The following is a 12,177-nucleotide window of genomic DNA, read 5'->3' on the forward strand; positions in this document are numbered from 1 at the left end:
GTGACTATTAAAAAATTATTAAAAATATTTTTATTTATATTTTATATATATTGCAAAGCATACTTTTACACATTATATAAACATATACCAAATTTAAGAGCAATAGTACATAATAACTAAAACATGATGTTCATAATCCAGCATGGAGCCAATGACCTCAATATTTTAGAATAACAGCACTTTGTCTTAGTAGAATCGCTACTGAATCTAGCAACAGAAGCACAAGCTATCAACAGGGTACATCGAATTGGGTAGGAAAATAAGACACTTGTACACCATTTTTTTTACTTGAATTTCGTTGTGGGAGATACGTAATTTTGTTATATTTAGAATCTATGGTTATATGGTACAACGATCTTTAAATAAAAATATATATTTTGTGTTATATTGCCTCCGCAAAAACTATCACCACTGATGTTGCGCGGATTCCAATTGTTGCTGCCATTATTCTGATAGGCATTGTTATTATTGTGGCTGCTGGTGGTGGTATTGGTGGTATTATTGCAGGTGGTGGTATAGGTGGTGGTACTAGTGGTGGTATTATTGCTGTTGGTGGTATTATTGGGGGTATTATTGTTTTTAATGTTCACAAGCTTTGTCAACAAATCCTTTATGGCATTATCAAAATTAGTTCCTTCCAAGGCCGAGATCTCCCAGAAAATCAGACTGTTCTTCTCAGCAAATCCACGAGCTTCCTTTCTTAGAACTTCACGATCATTCTCGGAATCACTTTTGTTCCCTATCAGAATGATAGCTTGTCTCTTCTTTGCATGGCGATGCAGCTCTTCCAGGCAAAGAGTCATGCAATCAAAACTCTTGCGGTTAGTTATGTCGTAAACCAGTATTACCCCATCAGCATCCTTGTAATCTGCATGTGAATCTACATTGTTTCTGCTCAATCCACCCAAAAACATGATCAGATGAGTATAATTTATTCTAACAAAATTGATTCGATTATACTAAAGCCAATTATTAAAATTGACATCAACCTCTTGATGCACATTCAAAAGGGTTACGAAACGCTATCATACTTTCTATCATTGAATTTGTAAAACTTAAAAAAAAAAAACCAAAGCAATTTAACCAAAGCTAACCTCATCAAATATAGTAATGTGGCGTTTGGAAAGCGCCACCACAAGTCCAACCAAATTTTTTTTTTTTTGAAATAGCCAAAGTTTTTGATATAAAAATACTTGACTCTTTCTACTCGAATAACTCTCTCTTTTTTTTTTTTTGGCTGAAACCTGAACAACTCTCCACTCTCTCACTCTCTTTCACACACTCTCACTCTTACTACCGATCCACCATCAGCAAATCCACGTCGTTGACCCACGCCGCCGACCCAACCCTAATGCCGATCCGCAAAGCTTCGGTCGTCGATGCATTTCCCCTTCCCCAGATCAATGTTGGGTGGCCGGAACGGTCTTGGGTTTGGTGTTGGGTGGCCGAATCGATGTTTTGATCGCTTCAAAGGCGTTGATTTGGATGCCCTTCTCAACATGTCCACCGACGACCTTGTCAAGCTCTTCACTGCTAGAGCTTGTAGAAGGTACTTGTTTTTTTCTTCATATATTTCATCTTTCATTTTTTAATTATTTGTTTTATAATTGTTTTATTAATTTTGTGTTTGAAATTTTGTAGGCTTCAAAGGGGTTTGAGGCGAAAGCCCATGGCTTTGATCAAGAAATTGTGCTAAGTTGTAACCATCTCTCTCTCTTTAAATTTTTAGATATTTTGAAATTTTGGGTATTTTGAAAATTTGGGAATTTTGTTTTTAACAATGTTGTTTGGGTTGTTTTTCATGTTTGGGTATTTGGATATGCTGGGTTTGGGTTGTGATTGGTGTTTGGGTGGCTGAATGTGCTAGGTTTGTTGGATAGATAGAGACAATGGTGGGGTGGGGTGGGGTTGGGTTGCTAGTTATTTCTTTTATGGTTGTTGGCTATAGCGGCGTTTTGAAATGCCTACTATATTGTATCACAATTTGATTCCCCCAACAAAAAATCATTGTAAGCCCCTGGTTCTCATTGAACTTAAAACCAAATCCTTAGGAATTTGGCAAAGAGTAGTGTTTCTTATACACAAATTGTTTTACACAAACCCTAAAAAAATACTAAAGCTGTGAATTAAGGTGAGAAATTTGTAGAGCTAGACGTACCGTTCTTGGCGAATGATGCCCCAGATGTGGGCTTTGACACTCTTTTTCTCGATGTGAAGGGTTTGGGTCTCATACTTGACAGTAACGGTCGTACCAGTCTTGGACTCTTCGCGTTCACAACGTGCCAGTATCTGACTCTTCCCAACCTCAAAGTCTCCTATCAGCACCACCTTGAATTCACAGTCAATCCTTTGTTCCGAAACTCCATATCCTTCTTTCCCTTGGCTTGCCATTTTCTTTCTATTATAAAAAAGCAATTTGAGAGAGAGAGAGAGAGGGAGAGAGAAGGAGAGAGTAATGAATGTCTGATGGAAGTTCAAGAATCGGAAAGGAAGGGCTATATATATGCGTTTGTGTGAACTGTGCAAGCTAAGTGTGATCGATCCAGTTATTTGGACAAAAATGTCCCTACAACGTTGCTCACTTTTTTTTTTTTTTTAAGGAACTGCGCAACGTTCTATTGAATTTATTCCCAACCAACTTGACTTTTGACTATTCATTCATTTTTTTTCTTTCATTTTCTTTTTCTTATTTCCCTCAATTTTTTTAATGGTTTTCTGTTTTTAACTTCATCAGTCTTGGGTTCTTTATATATATATATATATGGAATGTCCATCCATAATTCCATACACAATTATTTTATAAAGATATAGTTTATTACTTTTTTTTTATCTAATAAGGGCATACGAGTAAATTTATATAAATTACATCTTCCATCCTCTCAACCAAACACAAGCATGGGTAAATCCATGCCGAGCCTACTAACAATCCTCTGATATAGTTTCATTCTTTTCTCAAATGTCAATGGATCAAGGTACCCTTCTTTATTAGATTGGGTTACTCCGCTGGATTTACTAAAAGGCCGATACCTACAACCTACTTTTTAAATTAGATAAATCCCACTAGCGATTGACCCAATCGTTTGAAACTACTTGCCCCCCTTCGGGTTAAGCCAGATCAGTTGGGTTAGTCATGTTTAAATGGTTAGGGACTAGGCCTATGTCAAATGTCCTTGATATCTTTAACATAAATAGGTTAGGGGCTGGACAAAAACTCCTCACGAGTTAACCTAAAGGCATGAATAAGTTCCCCCGCGCCCCTCTCCCTTCTTAGGTCACTTCAATAGAACACGAATAAGGGTTATCTTTTCCTTTTTAAAATTATATAGCATATAATTCATTTATTATATCCCTTACTTGAATTCTTTAACATAATATGTTCTTAACTCTTGTACTTCCTTCTTACTATTTTAAGTCACTTTTACTTTTTTTTTTTTTAATATTCTTTAGTACATATATATTTTTAATACGTTGATAGTTGGTGTGGGGAGATTTGTATCGTATATGTCTACATTCATTGGAGAGATCACTAATAATAATTTTTCTTTTCCTTATTTTTTATCTTTTTTAAATTTTTTTTTACAAAATAGAAATTCTACACTAACCAAATCTAAATGTATATGTGCGTGAAACTCCGTCCAGGAGACTTGAACCCTGACTCTTGCCCCCCACATCCCATAAACACTTAGGGTATGTTTGGCAGATTGTAATAGGCACTATAATGTAGTAGTTATTCATATGGTTTAGTTATTTATTAGTTTGGTTATGTTTTTATTACAGAGAATAGTCATTCCTTATGAATAGCTATTCTTCAGAATAAGGAATAACTATTCATATCTAAAAGGGATGTAATAGCTATTCCTTAGTAGGAGTATTACTATCTACAATTAATATATTTCTAAATAAACTAACTTCCTATATACACATAACAATTATGAAAATAAAAAATCATAAAAAATAACAAATATCTTTTTCAAATTTAAAAAAAAAAAATTATTTTTAAGGAAATATAATTATATGAGCAAGATATTTCCTAAAATATATCCTAAGTTTCATTTAAAATGCCTTCATTCCAATGTTTTCAGGGTTCCATTATTGTGTTGTCACCCATTCTACAATTGTCCTTCCAATGAACTGTCACTTTTCGGCTTTCTAAGAATAAACTCAATCAATTCACCTAGTAAGTTAAAAAAAATATATAAAACAATTAAAATAATAAACCAATTAAAATTCTATTGCCAACTTCTATAAAACAAAAACAAGTTTCAACATCAATTTAAAGAAATTTATCAATATGTTTTCATTTCAATAATAAAGGTTCGTCTTAGAGGTTGTGTTAACATATATTGTGAACTAGGTTATACAAGCTTGTGCCAAAATCGATCAACCTACCTCAACATGTACTATGAACTAGGTTATTTCCAGTTAATTAGGGGTGAAACATGTCAACACGAAAGTGAAAAACACATTAATTATGTTAAAGCAAATCAACCCATTTTGAAACAAACCTGTTTTTACTAAATACTAATTTGCAAAAAATGTATGGTAATTATGTGGTATGCACCAATCATGTCATTCATTGTCAACCCATCATACAACATGACTACACTCAATAAAGTATAGACAATTCATGGCAATAGATTCCACGTATTCTGAAATAATCAGAGCAATAATTACATACTAGCAAATGACATGCACAAATCACGAATAACATCAAATAGACACCCCCACCAAGACGACATCCCCAGAAAATAAATGGTGCAACTAATACTAACTGGCAAATGACACGTATGAATCACAAATAAATTCAAAAAGACCACCCCATGTGAGAGGGCGGTTACATTTAAGACCATCACACATCCTCCACTTGTCCTTCCAATGACCGGTCACTTTTTGGCTTTCTAAGAAAAAACTCAATAAATTCACCTAGTAAGTTAAAAATATATATAAAAAATTAAAATAATAAACCTATTAAAATTCTATTACCAACTTCTATAAAACTAAAACAAGTTTCAATATCAATTCTAGAAAATTTATCCATATGTTTTCATTTCAATAACAAAGGTTCATCTTAGAGGTCGTATTAACATGTATTGTGAACTATGATATATGAGTTTGTGCCAAAATCGATCAACCTGCCTCCACACGTACTATGAACTAGGTTATTTTCAGTTGATTATAAATGAAACATGTCAACACGAAAGTGAAAAACTTATTAATCGTGTTAAAGCAAATCAACCCATTTTGACACAAACCTGTTTTTACTAAATACTAATTTGCAAAAAATGCATTGTAATCATGTGGTATGCACCAACTATGCCATTCACTGTCCACCCATCACACAACATGACAACACTCACTAAAGTATAGACAAATCATGGTAACAGATTCCACGTATTCTGAAATAATCGGTGCAATAATCACTTACTAGCCAAAAATGTGCACAAATCATGAATAACATCAAAAAGACACCCCTACCAAAATGACACCCATAGAAAATAATTGGTGCAATTAATACTAACTGGCAAATGACACTCATAAATCACAAATAACATCAAAAAGACAGCCTCATGTGAAGGGGTGGTCACATTTAAGACCATCACCCATCCTCACCTTGTTCTTCCAATGAACTATCACTTTTTGGCTTTTTAAGAAAAAACACGACCAATTCACCTAGTAAGTAAAAATATATATATATATATATATAACAATTAAAATAATAAACCTAGTAAAATTATATTACCAACTTCTATAAAACTAAAACAAGTTTCAATATCAATTTAAAAAAATTTATCAATATGTTTTTGTTTCAATAATAAAGGTTCGTCTTAGAGGTCGTATGAAAATGTATTGTGAACTATGATATACGAGTTTGTGCCAAAATTGATCAACCTGCTTCAACACGTACTATGAACTAGGTTACTTCTAGTTGATTACGAGTGAAACATGTTAACACAAAAGTGAAAAACTTGTTAATTGTGTTGAAGCAAATCAACCAATTTTGACACAAACCAGTTTTTACAACATACTAGTTTGCAAAAAATGTATTGTAATCATGTGCTTTGCACCAATCATGTCATTCATTTTAAACCCATCATACAAGAGGACTATACTCTCCAAAGAATATACAATTCATGGTAATAGATTCGACGTATTCCAAAATAATTGGTGCAATTAATACTAATTGGCAAATGACACGCATAAATCACAAATAAATTAAAAAAGACAGCCCCATGTGAGAGGGTGGTTACATTTAAGACCATCACCCATCCTCCACTTGTCCTTCCATTGACCAGTCACTTTTTGGCTTTCTAAGAAAAAACTCAATCAATTCACCTAGTAAGTTAAAAAAATATATAAAAAATTAAAATAATAAACCTATTAAAATTCTGTTACCAACTTCTATAAAACTAAAACAAGTTTTAATATCAATTTTTAATAATTTATCAATATTTTTTCATTTCAATAATAAAGGTTTGACTTAGAGGTCAATTTAACATGTATTGTGAACTAGGATACACAAGATTGTGCCAAAATCGATCAACCTGTCCCAACACATACTATGAACTAGGTTATTTCCAGTTGATAACGGGTGAAATATGTCAACACAAAAGTGAAAAGCTTATTATTCACGTTAATGCAAAAGAACCCATTTTGACACAAACCTGTTTTTACTAAATACTAATTTGCAAAAAATGTATTGTAATCATGTAGTATGAACCAATCATGTCGTTCATTGTCAACCCATCATACAACATCATTAAACTCACTAAAGTATAGACAGTTCATGGTAATAGATTCCACGTATTCTGAAATAATCGTGCAATAATTACTTCCTAGCAAATGACGTGCACAAATCATGAAAAACATTAAAAAGACACCCCCACCAAGACGACACCCCCAAAAAATAATTAGTGCAATTAATACTAACTGGTAAATACCCCGCATAAATCACGAATAACATCAAAAAGACAACCCCATGTGAAAGGGCGGTTACATTAAAGACCATCACCCATCCTCCACTTCTCCTTCTAATGACCTGTCACTTTTTGGCTTCCTAAGAAAAGACTCAATCAATTTACCAAGTAAGTTAAAAAAAAATATAAAAAATTAAAATAATAAACCTATTAAAATTCTATCACGAACTTCTATAAAACTCAATCAAGTTTCAATATCAATTTTTAATAATTTATCAATATGTTTTCATTCCAATAATAAAGGTTCTTCTTAGAGGTCATATTAACATGTATTGTGAACTAGGTTATACGAGTTTGTGCCAAAATCGATCAACCTAGCCCAACACGTACTATGAACTAGGTTCTTTCCAGTTGATTACGGGTGAAACATGTCAACACGAAAGTGAAAAACTTATTAATCATGTTAATGCAAAAGAACACATTTCGACACAAACCTGTTTTAAATAAATACTAATTTCCAAAAAATGTATGGAAATAATGTGGTATGCACCAATCATTTCATTCATTGTCAACCCATCATACAACATAACTACACTAACTAAAGTATAGACAATTCATGGTAATAGAATCCACGTATTTTGAAATAATCAGTGCAATAATTACATACTAGCAAATGACATGCACAAATCACGAATAACATCAAAAAGACACCCCCAGAAAATAATTGGTGAAACTAATACTAACAGGTAAATGACACGCACAAATCACAAATAAATTCAAAAAGACTGCCCCATGTGAGAGGGCGGTTACATTTAAGACAGTCACCCATCCTCCACTTGTCCTTCCAATGACCTGTCACTTTTTGGCTTCCTAAGAAAAAACTCAATCAATTCACCTAGTAAGTTAAAAAAAATATAAAAAATTAAAATAATAAACCTATTAAAATTCTATTACCAACTTCAACAAAACTAAAACAAGTTTCAATATCAATTTTCAAAAATTTATCAATATGTTTTCATTTCAATAATAAGCGTTCATCTTAGAGACCGTACTAACATGTATTGTGAACTAGGTTATACGAGTTTGTGCAAAAATCGATCAACCTGCCTCAACACGTACAATGAACTAGGTTATTTTCAGTTGATTACAGGTGAAACATGTCAACACGAAAGTGAAAAACTTATTAATCGTGTTAAAGCAAATCAACCCATTTTGACACAAACTTGTTTTTACTAAATACTAATTTGCTAAAAATGTATTGTAATCATGTGGTATGCACCAACCATGTCATTCATTGTCCACCCATTATACAACATGACAACACTCACTAAAGTATAGACAAATCATGGTAATAGATTCCACGTATTCTGAAATAATCGTTGCAATAATTTCTTACTAGCAAAACACATGCACAAATCACAAATAACATCAAAAAGACACCCACACCAAAACGACACCCCCAGAAAATAATCGGTGCAATTAATACTAATTGGCAAATGACAGTCATAAATCACAAATAACATCAAAAAGACAGCCTCATGTGAGAGGGTGGTCACATTTAAGACCATCATCCATTCTCACCTTGTTCTTCCAATGAACTATCACTTTTTTGCTTTTTAAGAAAAACACGACCAATTCACCTAGTAAGTAAAAAAAAAAATATAAAACAACTAAAATAATAAAACTATTAAAATTATATTACCAACTTCTATAAAACTAAAACAAGTTTCAATATCAATTTTAAAAAATTTATCAATACGTTTTCGTTTCAAGAATAAAGGTTTGTCTTAGAAGTCGTTTGAACATGTATTGTGAACTACCTTATGCGAGTTTGTGCCAAAATCAATCAACCTGCCTCAACATATACTATGAACTAGGTTAGTTCCAATTGATTACAAGTGAAACATGTTAACACAAAAGTGAAAAACTTGTTAATCGTGATGTAGCAAATCAACCAATTTTGACACAAACCAGTTTTAAAAAAATACTAGTTTGCAAAATATGTATTGTAATCATGTGCTTTGCACCAATCATGTCATTCATTGTAAACGCATCATACAAGAGGACTATACTCTCTAAAGAATAGACAATTCATTGTAATAGATTCGACGTATTACAAAATAATTTATGCAATTAATACTAACTGGCAAATGACACGCATAAATCACAAATAAATTCGAAAAGACAGCCGCATGTGAGAGGGTGGTTACATTTAAGACCATCACCCATCCTCCACTTGTCCTTACAATGACCTGTCACTTTTTGGATTTCTAAGAAAAAACTCAATCAATTCACCTAGTAAGTTAAAAACAATATAAAAAATTAAAATAATAAACCTATTAAAATTCTATTACCAACTTCTATAAAACTAAAACAAGTTTCAATATCAATTTTTAATAATTTATCAATATGTTTTCATTTCAATAATAGGCGTTCGTCTTAGAGACCGTATTAACATGTATTGTGAACTAGGTTATACGAGTTTGTGCCAAAATCGATCAACATGCCTCAACACGTACTATGAATTTTCAGTTGATTATAGGTGAAACATGTCAACACGAAAGTGAAAAACTTATTAATCGTGTTAAAGCGAATCAACCCATTTTGACACAAACTTGTTTTTACTAAATACTAATTTGCAAAAAATGTATTGCAATCATGTGGTATGCACCAACCATGTCATTCATTGTCCACCCATCATACAACATGATAACACTCACTAAAGTATAGACAAATCATGGTAATAGATTCCACGTATTCTTAAATAATCGGTGCAATAATTTCTTACTAGGAAAACACATGCACAAATCACAAATAACATTAAAAAGACACCGCCAGAAAATTATCGATGCAATTAATACTAACTGGCAAATGACACTCATAAATCACAAATAACATCAAAAAGACAGCCTCATGTGAGAGGGTGATCACATTTAAGACCATCGCCCATTCTCACCTTGTTCTTCCAATGAACTATCACGTTTTGGCTTTTTGAGAAAAACACGACCAATTCACCTCTTAAGTAAAAAAAAATATAAAACAACTAAAATAATAAAACTATTAAAATTATATTACCAACTTCTATAAAACTAAAAGAAGTTTCAATATCAATTTTAAAAAATTTATCAATATGTTTTCGTTTCAAGAATAAAGGTTCGTCTTAGAAGTCGTATGAACTTGTATTGTGTACTACGTTATGCGAGTTTGTGCCAAAATCGATCAACCTGCCTCAACATATGCTATGAACTAGGTTATTTCCAGTTGATTATGGGTGAAACATGTTAACACAAAAATGAAAAACTTGTTAATCGTGATGATGCAACTCAATCAATTTTGACACAAACCAGTTTTAAAAAAATACTAGTTTGCAAAATATGTATTGTAATCATGTGCTTTGCACCAATCATGTCATTCATTGTAAACGCATCATACAAGAGGACTATACTCTCTAAAGAATAGACAATTCATTGTAATAGATTCGACGTATTACAAAATAATTTATGCAATTAATACTAACTGGCAAATGACACGCATAAATCACAAATAAATTCGAAAAGACAGCCGCATGTGAGAGGGTGGTTACATTTAAGACCATCACCCATCCTCCACTTGTCCTTACAATGACCTGTCACTTTTTGGATTTCTAAGAAAAAACTCAATCAATTCACCTAGTAAGTTAAAAACAATATAAAAAATTAAAATAATAAACCTATTAAAATTCTATTACCAACTTCTATAAAACTAAAACAAGTTTCAATATCAATTTTTAATAATTTATCAATATGTTTTCATTTCAATAATAGGCGTTCGTCTTAGAGACCGTATTAACATGTATTGTGAACTAGGTTATACGAGTTTGTGCCAAAATCGATCAACATGCCTCAACACGTACTATGAATTTTCAGTTGATTATAGGTGAAACATGTCAACACGAAAGTGAAAAACTTATTAATCGTGTTAAAGCGAATCAACCCATTTTGACACAAACTTGTTTTTACTAAATACTAATTTGCAAAAAATGTATTGCAATCATGTGGTATGCACCAACCATGTCATTCATTGTCCACCCATCATACAACATGATAACACTCACTAAAGTATAGACAAATCATGGTAATAGATTCCACGTATTCTTAAATAATCGGTGCAATAATTTCTTACTAGGAAAACACATGCACAAATCACAAATAACATTAAAAAGACACCGCCAGAAAATTATCGATGCAATTAATACTAACTGGCAAATGACACTCATAAATCACAAATAACATCAAAAAGACAGCCTCATGTGAGAGGGTGGTCACATTTAAGACCATCGCCCATTCTCACCTTGTTCTTCCAATGAACTATCACGTTTTGGCTTTTTGAGAAAAACACGACCAATTCACCTCTTAAGTAAAAAAAAATATAAAACAACTAAAATAATAAAACTATTAAAATTATATTACCAACTTCTATAAAACTAAAAGAAGTTTCAATATCAATTTTAAAAAATTTATCAATATGTTTTCGTTTCAAGAATAAAGGTTCGTCTTAGAAGTCGTATGAACTTGTATTGTGTACTACGTTATGCGAGTTTGTGCCAAAATCGATCAACCTGCCTCAACATATGCTATGAACTAGGTTATTTCCAGTTGATTACGGGTGAAACATGTTAACACAAAAATGAAAAACTTGTTAATCGTGATGATGCAACTCAATCAATTTTGACACAAACCAGTTTTAAAAAAATACTAGTTTGCAAAATATGTATTGTAATCATGTGCTTTGCACCAATCATGTCATTCATTGTAAACGCATCATACAAGAGGACTATACTCTCTAAAGAATAGACAATTCATGGTAATGGATTCGACGTATTCAAAAATAATTGACACAATTAATACTAACTGGCAAATGACACGCATAAATCATAAATAAATTCGAAAAGACACCCCCATGTGATAGGGGGTTTACATTTAAGACCATCACCCATCCTCCACTTGTCCTTCCAATGACCCGTCACTTTTTGGCTTCCTAAGAAAAANTTCTGTTTAGGATTCACATACATTGCATTGTTTTTGTATCCATCTTGCATTTTTGCAGTTATATCTCTTATTGTTTTCATACATAGAATGCATACACTTTGCTAAAATTGGTACCTAACTTGATCAAAAAATTGATTGATTAATTTTTAGCTATTACTTCTAGTATATGCCTTTTTTATGTGTAACTGCAGAAAATAATTTTCTTAAGAGATATGATGGATAATCAATGTGCAAAT

At 32.2% G+C, this 12,177-nt stretch overlaps 1 protein-coding gene across 1 annotated transcript; it reads right to left on the reverse strand.

Moving 5' to 3' along the window:
* Positions 1-145: 145 nt before the first annotated feature.
* Positions 146-2,462, reverse strand: LOC112006701 (ras-related protein Rab11D). The gene is made up of 2 exons (XM_065763250.1): positions 2,159-2,462; positions 146-891 (listed from the first exon to the last, which is right to left on the reverse strand). Exons 1-2 carry the CDS (start codon positions 2,389-2,391, stop codon positions 327-329), a joined length of 798 nt encoding a protein of 265 aa, XP_065619322.1. The 5' UTR covers positions 2,392-2,462; the 3' UTR covers positions 146-326.
* Positions 2,463-12,177: the final 9,715 nt, after the last annotated feature.

The sequence above is a fragment of the Quercus suber genome, unplaced genomic scaffold (genome assembly GCF_002906115.3).
Source record: "Quercus suber isolate HL8 unplaced genomic scaffold, Cork oak 2.0 scaffold_499, whole genome shotgun sequence".
Classification (NCBI taxonomy): Eukaryota; Viridiplantae; Streptophyta; class Magnoliopsida; order Fagales; family Fagaceae; genus Quercus; species Quercus suber.